Below are 18089 nucleotides of genomic sequence, written 5' to 3'. Positions count from 1 at the left end.
TACTGTCATCATGCCAAAGATAAAATAAATCAGTTATTAGAAATGAGTTATTAAAACTATTATGTTTAGAAATGTGTTGGAAAAAATCTCTCTGTTAAACAGAAATTGGGAAAAAAAATAAACATGGGGACTAATAATTCAGGGGGGCTAATAATTCTGACTTCAACTGTAAAAAATGTAGCCTGTAATTTATACGTTATTTCATTTGTGTGGGTAATTCAGTAACATTTAATAAAGTAATTTAATTGAATCGTTTTGTAAGTTCAGTTTCTCCTTTTCTTTAGTAGTTCAATATAATATTTATTTAGCATTAATTCATATTTCAATTATATTTTAGTAACTTAATGTTTTTTGTCTTTAATATTTAGTCTATAATTTTCATTCATTCATTCATCTGTTCATTTTTGCACTGATCATTGAATGACTATAATATTGATATAAATAAAGTAAGAAATATAAAAATAAGAAAGCCTGTATTATTTCTTGTTGATTTTTCAAACTTTTTAATTTTAGGTTTTGGACCCGAACAAGGACGAGGATGAAAGTAGTGTTGTGGTGACTGATGACAAAAAGAGAAAGCTAAAAGAGGATGATGATGATGATGATGATGAAGAAGATGATGATGATGATGACGATGATGACGAAGAAGAGGAGGGCGAGGAGGTGAGACCACGAAATGTAATGCCATGAAAAGAAAATGTATCAACAAATGTGCAAAATCTCAAATCTCTCTTTATTTATGTCAGGATGAAGAAAGCTCTGATTCTTCAGATGATGAAGAGGAAGATGAAGCCATGGAGGAAGGACAAGAAGTGGATCAGAACTTCCGGTTGGAGTTGATGAAGGTTCTGCAGGGCCAGAATGCTATGGTATGATGTTTTATTAGACTTTCTTTATTATCCACAAGTGGAAATTACTCTGTGGCTTCACATAATTACATTCAACATCATCACATACAGTCAATATTATTAGCCCTCTTGGGTTTTTTTTCTTTCTTTCTTCAAATATTTCCCAACTGAGCAAGGATATTTTCGCAGTATTTCCTATAAAATTTTTATTCTTGAGAAAGATTTATTTGTTTTCTTTAGGCCACTGAAGAGGACGGCAGCGATGATGAGGAGCTGGACGACGCAGCCATGATGAAGCTGGATGGGAGCTTGGCTTCTCTCTTCCTGGAGCAGAGGAAAAAGATCCAGGCCAAAAAAGATGAGAAGGACAGACTTAATAAGGAAAAGGCTCTCGTCCGGGACTTCAAGATTAAAGTAAGGACTGTTGATTATTAGTCATTTTGTTACTGATATAGGGGATAGTTCACCCAAGAATTACAATTCTTTCATCATTTACTCACTTGTTTCAAAGCTGTTTGAGTTTCTTTCTCCTGTTGAACACAAAAGAAGATATTTTGAAGAAAGCTGAAAACTTATAACCATTGACTTCCATAGAAGGAAAAGCATATACCATGGAAGTCAATGGTTATAAGTAGGACCAGACGGAATTTGCTGACATTTTTTGCTGACTTTTTGTTACTAAAACCTTAATATATGAAATAAAAAGTAATACCTTTTTAACTTAAATTTTTACAATGCAAATCAAATTAGATCCACTTTATTTGGTAAACAAAGCAAGTCTCTCATATAACATCTCTACTAAAAGACAGAAAATGTTACTTTACAAATTGTATTGTAAATAAATCATATGAATATTTTCACATTAGTCAATAATATTACTGTAATTAAGAACTGAGTAAATATAAGTTTACGCACATTTACACAAGTAAATAAACAGAGTCAGTGATGGGCTAAAAATCTGCAGAAATCTGCAGAATTCTGCGCGTGCAGATTCCGGGTGGGCCTAGTTATAAGTTTATAACTTCCTTTAAAATCTCTTCTTTTGTGTTCAACTAAATAAAGACACTCATTCAGGTTTGTAACCATTTGAAGAAGAGTAAAAAGTGAGCAATTTAAAATTTTAGGGTGAACTATCACAGAATAGTACTTCAAATAGGGCTGGGTGATAATTCAATATCGATAATTATCATGATTATATATATTTTCGAGAAAACGATAATGACAGTTCGATAGGGGTGTCAAAATTAATTGTTTCTTCTGTGCACCGCGAAGCAGATGGGGTAATTCGATATCACCGCGAAGCAATTCGATATCAGTTCAGTAATAGATCATAACCGGTTATTACGTACTGACTTCGTTCATCTCCTATGCGCGATGTCGCGGTAGAATACTATGGCGAAGGAGGTGACGGCGAGTAAGTAAAACGGTAGATAATTATGCACAATTCAACTGCTGGTGAGTTTGCTGGAAAGTATTTCACTGATGCTGAAGAAGGCACAACACATGAGCCGCTATTTCACTACTACAGAGAAATGCTGTAAAATTCCATCTCTCTCTATTTCTCTCTCTCTCTCTCTCTCTCTCTCTCTCAAAAAAGTCTCAACCAGTTTACAGCCCGACATTATTCAAATGTGCACCTGCACACAGCTTTTTTTCATGAATGAGTGATTTATATGCATTTTAACATTACTTATTCATAACAAACGTAGGCTATAGGCCACTTGGAAGTTGGAACAAAGAAATAAAATAAGTCTTCTGTAACATCGTAACGTCTCAGCACTCTGAATAGGCCTAGGTACATACACTTAGACTTTAAATTGGCCAACACATCAATAAAAAGAAGTCTTTCTTAACAAATTAAATTAAAATAAATTCTAAATTATGACAGGTGAAATTAAGATAAAGGCTCTGAGATTTGTTTTGCCACTTCACTTCATATTGTGCATTAAGGCGACGATGAAGCTGAATAATAAAAGATTAATGCCAACATTAGCCAATATACCCGGTCTACATAATGATTTTATGGTTTAATTAATATTTAGCTATAATTTGAAAATCTTTTACTCATCAAGATTAGTCTACGTGTTTTTGTAGAGGAACATTATTGAATCCACTGTGTCCTGTGCTAACTGAGTAGCACTGAACACCCTTTCACTGCTAATGCTACAGGCCAGGATGTATACTGTTCTTGCTAATTTTACAAGTTTTGGCCAGGATTGTTTGTTTTTCTTCCACCAGTCAAGAACATCCTTATCATTTTCCATGACAGCGGTTTCAATGTAGCGAGTGACCTCGTTATCTTCCCTGTCAGCTTGCTGTACAATGTTTAGCGCTCTGCTGTAATACGCAGTGTATGAGCGACCGCCGAAATACCTTGGCGGCTAGAATGACCGTTCTTACTGTACTGGCAGCTGGCCTCACCGCAGTCAATTTGCTCTTTTTGACTTCTCCGTCATCATTTGTTTCACCTTTGCCGGGATGGATTTTAATGCTGTAACAAACGAATAGATTACTTTGTCATGCTAAACCAAATGCATCACGACTGTTCATTTACTGCCCAAGCCCGGCCCGACCCCGTCTAAAATGCTAGAAATTAAGCCCGAACTCTACGGGACCCGCAAATATCTTAGCTGTAACGTGCACTGCAAACTGCGCAGGCGACTCGTGCCATCAAAACCAGGCAACACCACAAACCTTCATCATTTAAAACACCGCCACCGTTATGAAGGTACAGACCCAAACAAGTGTTGGTAAACCAGCGCAACTACCCAGCAGAGTTTCATGTCATACATTTCCAAAAAAAAAAAACCCCGAAAAGACAGACGAAAGATATGACAGACAACACAATCTCAATGAACACTTGATGCTTGCTGTAAACTACAGGCTGCGTTATTTAAGTGCGTTTGTCAAGACATTGATGAGATCCTTTGTTGTCAAGCTTATGTTTCCTTTTTAATATTAAGATATTTGTTCTGAAATCTGTAATACCACTATTGTCCCTCATCGACGGTCAAACAACCAGCCTTTAAATATTTAAAGGACATAATCACAGAGGAGAAATCAGATGCTCAAGACAAAGTCTTTAAAATAATGATGGGAAGAACATGCAAACTCCACACAAAAATGCCAACGGACCCAGCCGGGGTTTAAACCAGCGACCTTCTTGCTGTGATCATGCTACCCACTGCGCCACCGTGTCACTATAAAATGCTATTTATAAATCATTTGTAATATAAATGTTGATTTCAGGTTCTGGATATGGTGGAGGTGTTCCTGAGCAAACAGGGCTTCAGTACTCTGGTTCTTGGCATGGTGGAGCCGCTGCTGAACGTGATTGAGAATGGGATGAGCTCTGAAAGCAGTCAGCAGGAGCAAGACTACCTGCGCAGGGTAGCAGACATCTTCAGGTGAGAGAGTTATTTTCATGCGTGCATAAAAGCATATAAATATTGATATACATCTCACTGATATAAAGCATGAATATATGGATATAGATATGCTATTATAGCATTTGCTACTAGCATTTACTTACTATTAAGCTTTTAAGCTTTCACTTCATATATTTAGTTTTTCTTCATTTAGCATTTGTTTATGGGCAATTTTTGTTATGTAAATTTATTTATCTTTTTTTAATTTATTTAATTTAATTTTTCCACCTAATATTTCAGTTTTTACTTCAGTGTTATATTGTTTTAAATTATAACTCGTATATATTTTTATCATTTTCTTGTACATTTTCTTTTCTTATCATGTTTATACTGCAATCAATAAAATAAATAAATACAAAATAATAATAAGTAAACAAAATATATCTGTAGGGGATTTACCAAACTACATCACACATGATGTCACACGGGTTTAACCATGCTTACCAGTTGCAAAAATAGAAAATAGTAAACATGATTGCAATAGTAAACATGTCGTGTTATGCGATAGTAAGCCAAAATCCAAACTCCTAAAATAGAAACTTAAATTGTACTGTACACCACACTGCTTTTAATGCAAACCGCAGACGTCTTTGGCTGACAGCCATCATATGAGCTGAATGGAGTGAGGACCTAATTAAAAATGCTCTACTCTGAAGTTCTCAGTTTACATCAGGTAAGTTCCCGCTATGCTGAATCATACACATTACGCGATTTTGATTGCAGCAATGATTTCAGCAAAAACAATTATATATGGTGAATTAAACTGCGAACACTGAATGCTAAGAGTGAAATGTAAACATGTACGTTCACATACCCTGCCATACAAGTGCAGTTCCCTGTCAGAATGCAGTTGTTTTGCTAGTTGATGATTACCCAGGCCTTGTATAGCTCCGTCTTCTTTCCTTGTCTTTGGCTAGGCAGAACCTCTGTTTTTAGCACTACAGAGTTTTAAATCTGGTAATCATGGAGCATTATTTCCTGCACATGACCACACAGAACACGATTGTAGGCATCCAAAGACTTGTAGGCCTTTAACTTCTCTCTTGTAAAAACACTTGTTTTCATGAGAGTTTTATATTTCGGGCTGGATGCTTGGCCATTTCGTCTTCTCCAATATCCATTGGGAGGGTGCTATCGCAAATGGACCTGTCAGACGAACGCCGCTTACTTTAATGTTAATTTTGCCAAATACCTGTGCTTATCACTGGGTGACAAGCTGTAATAATACACTGAAAACATTATGTAAATAATTTATATAATATGTAATCAATATAACTTATCTCTAATACAACAACAAACTCTGTACCGCATCGGATGTCATTCCCTCGCTGTAAATGCTAGCGCTCCCAGGTGTTTTCTGCAACCTTGCTGCACACGCATCCTGAATGTTTACAAACCGGTAATTCGTCTGTATGGACAGAGATATACTATTATAGCTACTAGCTATACTACTAGCATTAACCTCCTGTTATACTGTTTGAGCCTAATATTTTTCGTTTTTCTTGTATTTTCACATTTAGCATATATTTATGGGCTTTTTTAGTTTAGTTTTTTTTATATGTTTATTTGTTTGTTTCTGTTTTTTCTACCTGATATTTCTATTTTTAATTCAGTGATTAAAGTAGTTCAAATTATAGCTTGTGTGTATATATATATAATATAAATGTGTGTGTGTGTGTGTGTGTGTGTGTGTGTGTGTGTGTGTGTCTATATATATATATATATATATATATATATATATATATATATATATATATATATATATATATATATATATATATAAAATATTTATTTTCAGTTATTTTCCATTTATTTTATTACAGTTATTTAAGCAGTTTTTAATAAGTTTAGAAAGTAAGATTGAATTCCTTTAGCGAACGCTTGTTTTTCATCATTTTATTTTTTTCTTCCATTTTATTTCATGTTTAAAGTTATAATAATATCTAATATATTTATACTTCATGTTTGTTAATACTTTCAGGTACCAGTAATAACCCTGCAAGCAAGATTTGCTTTCTTCAGTCACTAATAACAAAATATCAGAAGAAACGTGCTCTTTATTTTCCCCGATATTTCTGTGTATTTAATTAAACATGTACCTCTGTCTCTGATTGGCAGGAATCGGCTCTGTCGTGGAAAGTTTTACTGCAAGGAAATTGACGGCCGAGAGGCGGAGCTTCATGAAATGTTGGAGCGTCTGATTGGCCGAGCCCAGAAACTGACAGACTCATCTGTGGCTTTGTACTACTTCAGGTGAGAACCCGAGGATACTGTATTTAATATTGATTAATCTTAATATTGATTTATTATTTAACTGTATTTAATATTGATTAATCTTAATATTGATTTATTATTTAACTGAATTTAATATTGATTAATATTGATATTGATTTATTATTTAACTGAATTTAATATTGATTAATATTGATATTGATTTATTTTTAACTCTATTTAATATTGAATAATATTGATATTGATTTATTATTTAACTGTATTTAATATTGATTAATCTTAATATTAATTTATTATTTAACTGAATTTAATATTGATTAATATTGATATTGATTTATTTTTAACTCTATTTAATATTGAATAATATTGATATTGATTTATTATTTAACTGTATTTAATATTGATTAATATTAATATTGATTTATTATTTAACTGTATTTAATATTGATTAATATTAATATTGATTTATTATTTAACTGTATTTTATATTGATTAATATTAATATTGATTTATTATTTAACTGTATTTAATATTGAATAATATTGATATTGATTTATTTTTTAACTGTATTTAATATTGATTAATCTTAATATTGATTTATTATTTAACTGTATTTTATATTGATTAATCTTAATATTGATTTATTATTTAACTGAATTTAATATTGATTAATATTGATATTGATTTATTTTTAACTGTATTTAATATTGAATAATATTGATATTGATTTATTTTTTAACTGTATTTAATATTGATTAATATTAATATTGATTTATTATTTAACTGTATTTTATATTGATTAATATTAATATTGATTTATTATTTAACTGTATTTTATATTGATTAATATTAATATTGATTTATTATTTAACTGTATTTTATATTGATTAATATTGATATTGATTTATTATTTAACTGTATTTAATATTGATTAATCTTGATATTGATTTATTATTTAACTGTATTTTATATTGATTAATATTAATATTGATTTATTATTTAACTGTATTTAATATTGATTAATATTAATATTGATTTATTATTTAACTGTATTTAATATTGATTAATCTTAATATTGATTTATTATTTAACTGTATTTAATATTGATTAATCTTAATATTGATTTATTATTTAACTGTATTTAATATTGATTAATCTTAATATTGATTTATTATTTAACTGTATTTAATATTGATTAATCTTAATATTGATTTATTATTTAACTGTATTTAATATTGATTAATCTTAATATTGATTTATTATTTAACTGTATTTAATATTGATTAATCTTAATATTGATTTATTATTTAACTGTATTTAATATTGATTAATTTTAATATTGATTTATTATTTAACTGTATTTTATATTGATTAATATTAATATTGATTTATTATTTAACTGTATTTAATATTGATTAATCTTAATATTGATTTATTATTTAACTGTATTTAATATTGATTAATCTTAATATTGATTTATTATTTAACTGTATTTAATATTGATTAATCTTAATATTGATTTATTATTTAACTGTATTTAATATTGATTAATCTTAATATTGATTTATTATTTAACTGTATTTAATATTGATTAATCTTAATATTGATTTATTATTTAACTGTATTTAATATTGATTAATCTTGATATTGATTTATTATTTAACTGAATTTAATATTGATTAATATTGATATTGATTTATTTTTAACTGTATTTAATATTGAATAATATTGATATTGATTTATTTTTTAACTGTATTTAATATTGATAAATCTTAATATTGATTTATTATTTAACTGTATTTAATATTGATTAATCTTAATATTGATTTATTATTTAACTGTATTTAATATTGATTAATCTTAATATTGATTTATTATTTAACTGTATTTAATATTGATTAATATTGATATTGATGTATTTTTAACTGTATTTAATATTGAATAATATTGATATTGATTTATTATTTAACTGTATTTAATATTGATTAATATTGATATTGATTTATTATTTAACTGTATTTAATATTGATTAATCTTAATATTGATTTATTTTTTAACTGTATTTAATATTGATTAATCTTAATATTGATTTATTATTTAACTGTATTTAATATTGATTAATCTTAATATTGATTTATTATTTAACTGTATTTAATATTGATTAATATTAATATTGATTTATTTTTTAACTGTATTTAATATTGATTAATATTGATTGATTTATTTTTTAACTGTCTTTAATATTGATTAATATTGATATTGATTTATTTTTTAACTGTCTTTAATATTGATTAATATTGATATTGATTTATTTTTTAACTGTCTTTAATATTGATTAATATTGATATTGATTTATTTTTTAACTGTCTTTAATATTGATTAATATTGATATTGATTTATTTTTTTACTGTATTTAATATTGATTAATATTGATATTGATTTATTTTTTTACTGTATTTAATATTGATTATTAATATTGATTTAGATTTATTATTTAACTGTATTTAATATTGATTAATATTGATATTGATTTATTTTTTAACTGTCTTTAATATTGATTAATATTGATATTGATTTATTTTTTAACTGTCTTTAATATTGATTAATATTGATATTGATTTATTTTTTTACTGTATTTAATATTGATTAATATTGATATTGATTTATTTTTTTACTGTATTTAATATTGATTATTAATATTGATTTAGATTTATTATTTAACTGTATTTAATATTGATTAATATTAATATTGATTTATTTTTTAACTGTATTTAATATTGATTAATATTGATTGATTTATTTTTTAACTGTCTTTAATATTGATTAATATTGATATTGATTTATTTTTTAACTGTCTTTAATATTGATTAATATTGATATTGATTTATTTTTTAACTGTCTTTAATATTGATTAATATTGATATTGATTTATTTTTTAACTGTCTTTAATATTGATTAATATTGATATTGATTTATTTTTTTACTGTATTTAATATTGATTAATATTGATATTGATTTATTTTTTTACTGTATTTAATATTGATTATTAATATTGATTTAGATTTATTATTTAACTGTATTTAATATTGATTAATAGTGATTTTTATTTATTATTTAACTGTATTTAATATTGATTAATATTAATATTGATTTATTATTTAACTGTATTTAATATTAATTATTAATTTTGATTTAGATTTATTTTTTAACTGTATTTAATATTGATTAATATTAATATTGGTTTTTATTTATTATTTAACTGTATTTAATATTGATTATTAATATTGTTTTTATTATTTAACTGTATTTAATATTGATTAATATTAATATTGATTTATTATCTTACTGTATTTAATATTGATTAATATTAATATTGATTTATTATTTAACTGTATTTAATATTGATTAATATTAATATTGATTTTGATTTATTATCTAACTGTATTTAATATTGATTAATATTAATATTGATTTATTATTTAACTGTATTATTGATTAATATTGATTAATATTGATTTTTATTTATTATTTAACTGTATTTAATATTGATTAATATTGATATTGATTTATTTTTAAACTGTATTATTGATTAATATTAATATTGATTTATTATTTAACTGTATTTAATGTTGTATTGTGCAAACTCTTAATTTGTCTATTGTAAATGTCTAAAAGCATCTTCTAAATGACTAAACGAGTGTGTTTGTGTTCTGGTTTTGCAGTGCTGCTCTCTATGTGCTGAAGGTGTTAAGAGGGGCTGTGGTCGATCAGGAGGTAAAATACAATCTCATATTGAGAATGTTATTAATCTGCTAGCACTGAGGCTGATGAAATCTTTTTATTGTATCAAATGCAGTTAAGGACCATGGGTAAAGTGGAGGTTGAGAGGGCAACGACATGCTTTAAGAATGCTTTGACGTCTTTTATGACAAAGAGAAAAAGTCCTCTGACCGGAGCCATGTTCATCGACCTCTTCAGCAGGTTCCCCGTGAGTATAAACCACTTCTCTAGTGAAATAATTTTTATCCTAGTTTTTGGGGTTAAAAAAAATTCTCCTTTAAAGAGCTCCAAGTTAGTTGTGATTATTATTATTATTAGTATTATTATTATTAATTGATTATTAATCTTTCTAATATTCTATTATTTCTAATTCTATATTCTCATTCTGCTTTAAAGAGCTCAAAGTAAGTTGTGCTTATTAATAGTATTATTATTATTATTATTATTAATATAATAATAATAATAATAATTATTATTATTATTATTATTATTATTATTATCATTGTTGTTTATTTATTAAATCTATCATTTTTATTTTTACTCTGTTAAAAAAATATTTTCCCGTTCTGCTTTAAAGAGCTCCAAGTTAGTTGTGCTTATTATTAATAGTGTTAATAATAATAATAATAATAATAATAATATTGATTTATTTATTTTAATCTATAATTTCTATTTTCACTCTGTTAAGTTATTTTCCCATTCTGCTGTAAAAAGCTCCAAAGATAGATGTGCTTATTATTAATAGTATTATTGTTATTATTATTATTATTATTATTATTATTTATTATTATTATTATTATTATTATTTTAATCTATAGTTTCTATTTTCTCTTTGTTAAAAAATATATTTTCCCATTCTTTTTACGGAGCTTCAGGTTAGCCGTGCTTATTATAATTATTATTATTATCATCATTATTATTATTATTATCATCATCATCATCATAGTCATCATCATCATTATTATTATTATTATTATTTAATCATTTTTTGTTGCAAAAATCTATCATTTTCATTTGTACCCTTTGTTGTTCCTTATGAGTATTTTATAAACTAAATCAATTAAGAAATAATACTTTTGTAATGCATTTTGCTGTATAATAATAATGAAAATAATAATAATAGTAGTAGTAGTAGTAATAATAATGTTATCTTTTCACTTTACCACATGAAGTGGCCTACCATAACTGTACAGTTGTAACAACATATTTAATGTGCATTATTATTATTACAAAAAAAAAAAAATTATATATATTAGCTCTTAACGCAAATAAATTGTAATATTTTTATTTAGTTAACCTTTTTTTAAACCAATATAACCTCAACAAGATTGATAAATAAAATAATGGATCTTTTGTTTCCACTTTCTGCATTTTTAGTGCAAACACACTATCAAGCTCTTTTTTTAATTCTGTAAATGCATTTAAAGAGCTCTGATTTTGCTGTGCTTGACGAAAAAAAAAATATATATATAATTATCAAAATAAAATAACCACAATAAAAAACAATTTTATTAATAACAAAGATACTAATATAATATTGTCAATAATGTTATCAAATATTACACTAGGACAATTGTTAACATAATAGGGTATGTAGCGGAAGTTTGCAGAAGGACTTTTAATTTGTCAGTAACCTGGGTCAAGCGCTTCCGTTGAACTGTTTGCCATTACAAAATTGGCACATTTAAGGTCTGTTTTCTTTAAAAATCAGCGATCTCCACTGACTAAGTGATAACTGATAAAAAGTGGGTCTCAGATTGTACGAGCGGCTTTTCATCTCGTTATACGCTTGAGCAACTAAATGAATGCCAAAGTCTATCTAACTGATTATATTTTAATTACATTACAACATCGATGCTGTAAAAGGAACCATATAAAATTGAACAAGTCACTTAAACCGTTCACCGAAAGTTTATCAGTACGGGAAGAAACACTAGCTATGCATATACCCTGTTGTACAGTTGTAACAAAATATTTAATATGTATTATTACAAACATATATTTTTAGCTCTTTTAATGCAAATAAACTGTAATATTATTGTTTCTTTTGCCGTTTTTAAACCAATATAGTATCAACAAGATGAGTATATTAAACATTTTGTTACAAAAATATTTAATATGTATTATTATTTGTATTCTTGTATTTTTATTATTATTTATTTATTTATTTATTTTTACAAACATAGTCTCTGGATTCGTGTTGTGTTTGCAGGTGTTGTGTGTGAATCTGATGGACACGGCAGTGGAGAACATTACAGCTGGACTGAGGGAACATCAGCAGGTACATAAAGGTCTCCTTAACATTATTGACATGTGGATTCAGTTAATTGAATTGTGGTTTCACTGTCTTGCATGTTTAATGCGTTTTGTGTGGCTGTTTCAGGGTCAGGCATGTTTCATGGTGCTCAAAGCTTTGCAGTGTAAACATGTGAAGAGCCTGATGACTGATGAACAGACTACTGAGCTTCATCAGAAGGTTGTGGATCAGCTCACTAAGGTAGACTCCACTAAGCTCTTTATAAATGCTTATGAGTTGTAAGTGTATGTCATGGCACCAAATACATAACGTCTTCAGTTCCTGTAAATTCATTTTAAAGTTGAGGATTTTTTTAATCGCTGGATGCATTTATTTAATTAATTATCAGTAAAACTAATATTATGAAGTGCAATCATTGTAGCTGATTTTGTTGCCTATGCCTTTAAATGCAAATGAGTTGGTTCTCCCCACCCACCATTCCTATATGTTAGATAAACAGCCGTCAGTGACAGAGACAGATGCTAATGTAGCAGAAATCCAATTCAGACTCAAAATATCATGTAAAGTTATTTGAAGTATTTGTTGTGAAGTTTAATCAAGCCTTTCTGCAATGATGAGTCACACAAATGACGTTAAAATGTTCGTTGTGCACACACACACACGAGCACACACACACACACACACACACACACACACACACGTTAAAAATCAGTTTTTGCATATCTACTTGCAGCATGTGTGACAGAATACAAGTTAATATACACTGCTGGATGGATATCCATTATGCTACTGTACACCACCTGACAAAAGTCTTGTCGTCGATCCCAGTTGTAAGAGCAACAAATAATAACTTGACTTCTAGTTGATCATTAGTTGATAAATGTTTCCGATGACTCATCTGTTGAAGTGCATCCCAATCATCACAAATACTGCAGAAGACCTATTGGAACCCGCATGGACCCAAGATTCTCACAGAAATCAGTCAAGTTTTGTGAAGGAAAAATCATGGTTTGTTACGTTCAGTATGGGTGTGCAAAAGATCAAGACATTGTGCTGCCCATTACATTACAAACCACAGGAGAGGGCGAATTCTTCAGCAGGATAGCGCTCCTTCTCATACTTCAGCCTCCACATCAAAGTTCCTGAAAGCAAAGAAGGTCAAAGTGCTTCAGGATTGGCCAACCCAGTCACCAGAAATGAACATTATTGAGCATGTCTAGAGTAAGATGGAAAAGGCATTGAAGATGAATTCAAAGAATCTTGATCTCTAAAAATCATGCAAGAACGCTTTCTTTGCCATTCCAGATGACTTTATTAATAAGTGATTTTAGTCAGTGCAGAGATGTATGGATGCAGTCCTCCAAACTCATGGGAGTCATACACAATATTCATTCTGTTTCCACTGCAGCATGACTTTATATTCTATACTGGACATTATTTCTGTTAAGTGACAAGACTTTTGTCTAAGTAAAGTCAGACCTTACTGTCCAAATTAAATCATTAAAAATCAAGGCATGATCATATTTTATTTTGGTCAAATAAGCGTAATCTAGAGGCCTTTACCTTTTATATAAGCCATTTCTGATACTAAATGATCAACTAGAAGTCAAGTTATTATTTGTCATTCCTAAAACTTGGATAGGCGACAAGACTTTTGTCAAGTAGTGGACAAAATAAACCTGATTTAATGTCCACGAAATGGGATTAATGCAACCTCGTTTATAGTTGTACTGTGTATAGTTTCCCCAGATATGAATTACATGGCAATACAAACATGCTCTGTTTTAAAAACATTATAAACTTGTAAAAGTCATTCTTGAGATGCAGCTGATCACAGAGAGTTGGAACAGATCTTTTTAATTCCAGTTGCTTTGCTAATCTTGTTCTGTGGACATGTTTATACGCATTACAACTAGGGATGTGTACAGAAACTCTGTACTTTACTGTGCTACATTATAAAAGTCAGAAGTATCAATTATCAATATACGGTATCAATTAACGGTTCTGCTGTCTGTACTGGAGAATTATTGCTGAATAAACATTACTTACAGTTGCATAATTTAACTGACCAACCTTTTCTAATTTGCGACATTTGATATTCATCTGCACAGTTGGCATTTCACATGAGAAATATACGTGTTTCCCGCAATAAAAAAGCCTTCAGAAAGTAAATACAGAAAGTAAAATAAAGTAAAAGTAAGACATTTTAGCTTTTACAGATACAGGAACAAGATAATAAAAAGGGTGCCGCTTCAGCCTAAACGGCAGCTATGTTGTGTTTACTTGGCCTTTTTCGTCGCACTGCAAAACCAGAATAGCATCTACTGTGCCTGGATTCAGGCGATTCCACCTCGCCTCCAAAACGCGGCCAGCTGCACTGAATGAGCGTTCGCTCACACCGCGCGTTGTAGGAATGAACAAAATTCTCCTCGCAGGGCGCTGCAGTCGTGGAAATAAGCGATCTTGTTTCTCCCAGAACGATAGCAGATTTTCCTCTGATGACTCCTCTAGCTAAAACTTTAAACAGTGGGCTACTCTTGCACTTCATCCATTATTATTGGGCGTCTCATATCTTCCCCTTCTGCAAAGCCCACTCTTTGCTTTTTCACTGGTCCACATTGCCATGCCCCGCTACATCCACCTGCAACCCACCTGCAATTAATCATAATGTATTTTTTTATTACCCGACCCGTGGATTATCCACAGCGCCCGCGGATTTAACCACCATCTGCGCATCACTATTTTGCATCATAGGTGCCCTTTAAAATATAATCAAATTTAGTACAAGCACTTGTTCTTTTATGTGAAGTATCCTGAATGACAATGGAACATTATTTCACTCAAATTTAGCATTTCATTTTCACAAACATTTTGTAAAGCATTAAAGTTTGTGAGCTTATATGAGAAGGAAAAAACATCACTAATAAATGCGTCCTTTTTTTTGCAGAGTTTGGAGAATGTGCAGTGTAAGAACAAAACTGCTCATGATAAAGTGGTCAAAGCGCTGGAGCTCTGTCAGCACGTCGTCAAAACCGTTCTCAATCAGGTAAGGAATCGCTAACCAAACTTTGTGCTTGTTCATGTGTAAAAGTACACTTCCTTTTTGTTAGATGTGTGTTAACTTTGTTGCGTGTGTTATTTTGAGCAGAAGATGCAAGTTAACCTGGAGCTCCTGCAAGATGTTCTCACGTCCATGAACGCAGAAGGAAGCCTGCAGAAACCAGGAAAGCTGGAGGACACGTACTGGAGTGTCATGAGATTGTTTGACGTTATGTAAGTCATAAAAAAAAAATTATTATAATTTTGAGATATACAGTGCTCTGCATAATTGAGCACACCCCATTTTTAAAATGAATATTTGTATTCATTTATCAGTGAATATAGGCAATGTATTTTGGTGCATTTAAACAAAACATATTTATTAAACAGATATATTTATTAAAGTAATATATTAGATATGCTCCAGATTTGGCTTCAGTACTGACTAAACTAATGTATATGCACAAATATAATATTGTAGAGCTTCCTATAGAAAATATTAATTTATATGAGAGATTGTTTAAGATTGATCTCGTAATGCTATATTTGTTTTATTCAGAAAACCGAAGATGGAAAAGGTGAAGAAGGTCGCAGAGGCAGAGCAAACCGAAGAGACCACGAAAAAGAAAAAGGGTTTCCTTCCTGAGACCAAGAAACGCAAGAACCGCAAGAAGCCCACCATACTTGAGGGCAAAGAGACGGAAGCACCTGTGGAAACACCTGAAGGAGCGTCAGGAGAGGGAAAGAAGAAGAACAAGAAGAAGAAAAACAAGAAGAGAAAACACCAAGCAGGAGAAGAAACACAAGATCAGCCCACGCCTAAGAAAGCCAAAACACAGCAGCAGCAAAAACAAAAGAAGAAGAAGAAGAAGAAAGGAGCTGACGGGGAATAATTGGACAATATTAGATAATAACTGTATGTTCAATGCAGGACTGATTACAGAAGTGACTCTGTAGATGGTTGCTGTTCGTTTCTCCGATCTGGTGTTCGTAAATGTGTTCAGAGAGATCTGTGAAGAGAAGAAACTCGGTTTATTGTTGCTGATATTTGTATTATTGACCTGTTTGTGATTTAATTGCATGAGGCAAGTTTTGTAAAAGCAGTAGGCGAAATACTAAACGGCGTTTTATTCTTTATATGCGTTTCAGAGTTTTTAATGATTTAATGAGGGTTTTTAGTCAAATTACACCTATCAGTCATACAAATCATATTTTTTGTATGAATATTTTGATATTTGTTCAATTGAGCTGCTTTTTGGTTATTTTGTTAAAGAGCCCATATTATACATGAAATAGGGTCATATTTAGGTTTTAAGGGTCTCCAACAACAGTCTAATATGCATGCAAGGTCAAAAAACACTTTGATGGTCTTATAATCTGCATTTATTTTTACCTAATTATCCCAGCGACTCCCATATGAATCGTTCAGTGATTCATTTGTTCCCAAACCCCTCCTCAGCGCGAAACTAATCTGCGCTGATTGGACCGATGACAGCCTGCTGCGATTGGTCGACACGGACAAGGCTTCAGCGCGAGAGTGAAATGCCCAGCAGATAATCAACAATATAAAAGTAGTCACAGTGCATACACGCTTCATAGTGGATTTTGGCTGCCAGTGGGTGAATGTAAATACAGACGATGGGACTAGAAAATACTGACGACTAACTATTTTATTGAGCAAAAAGTCCAAGAACTGGCGAGGAGGTCACAGTCTTCTTGCTCTTTTCACACACACACACACACACACACACACACACACACACACACAGGGCCTGCGCGTCCATAGAGGAGCGGCTGAATAGAGAGGAGCAGCGCTCAGTTATATCCGCGAATACCCGTGCGTTAGACACACACACACAGACACACACAGAGGGCTTGCGCGTCCATAGAGGACCGGCTGAATAGAGAGGGCGCGGCGCTCAGTTATATCCGCGAATACCCGTGCATTACACACACGAGGAGAGACACACACACACACACACACAGAGGGCCGGCGCGTCCATAGAGGAGCGGCTGAATAGAGAGGGCGCGGCGCGGCGCTCAGTTATATCCGCGAATACCCGTGCGTTACACACACGAGGAGACACAGATACACACACACGCACACAGGGCCGGCGTGTCCATAGAGGAGCTGCGCTCAGTTATATCCGCGAATACCCGTGCGTTACACACACGAGGAGACACAGACACACACACACACACACACAGGGCCAGCGCGTCCATAGAGGAGCGGCGCTCAGTTATATCCGCGAATACCCGTGCGTTACACACACGAGGAGACAATAATATTGAGCTGAAATATTTTGAAACTTGACCGTTGCATGTGTGTAAACAGCTGACGATCCGTAATCAAAGCGGCACGCGTCGCGTTTTCAACGTGGCTTTACACGCGATATGAGAATATAAAGAGTTAACCTGATACAGCACACGCGGTTACAAGTAACAAAACACAACTAAATACATAATTTGCAAGCTAGAGTAAACGAGGCAATAATTTTAATCGCA

General features: G+C 30.6%; 1 protein-coding gene across 1 annotated transcript in view; it reads left to right on the top strand.

The window, feature by feature from the left end:
* The window catches only part of mybbp1a (MYB binding protein (P160) 1a), a 45290-nt gene extending 28569 nt beyond the window's left edge, over nucleotides 1-16721 (top strand). Inside the window, exons 16-27 of the mRNA XM_056457335.1 lie at nucleotides 514-663; nucleotides 747-869; nucleotides 1089-1262; nucleotides 4098-4255; nucleotides 6395-6529; nucleotides 10231-10282; nucleotides 10365-10496; nucleotides 12501-12569; nucleotides 12672-12785; nucleotides 15493-15591; nucleotides 15694-15818; nucleotides 16144-16721. Of these exons, the coding sequence (XP_056313310.1) occupies nucleotides 514-663; nucleotides 747-869; nucleotides 1089-1262; nucleotides 4098-4255; nucleotides 6395-6529; nucleotides 10231-10282; nucleotides 10365-10496; nucleotides 12501-12569; nucleotides 12672-12785; nucleotides 15493-15591; nucleotides 15694-15818; nucleotides 16144-16477 (1665 nt within the window). The 3' untranslated portion in view covers nucleotides 16478-16721. The remainder of the gene's footprint in view (nucleotides 1-513; nucleotides 664-746; nucleotides 870-1088; nucleotides 1263-4097; nucleotides 4256-6394; nucleotides 6530-10230; nucleotides 10283-10364; nucleotides 10497-12500; nucleotides 12570-12671; nucleotides 12786-15492; nucleotides 15592-15693; nucleotides 15819-16143) is intronic.
* Nucleotides 16722-18089: the final 1368 nt, after the last annotated feature.

This window comes from Danio aesculapii, chromosome 5 (assembly GCF_903798145.1).
Source record: "Danio aesculapii chromosome 5, fDanAes4.1, whole genome shotgun sequence".
NCBI classification, from domain to species: domain Eukaryota; kingdom Metazoa; phylum Chordata; class Actinopteri; order Cypriniformes; family Danionidae; genus Danio; species Danio aesculapii.
The sequence above is the reverse complement of the archived record's forward strand: the minus strand, read 5'-3'. Positions and strand labels throughout refer to the sequence as shown.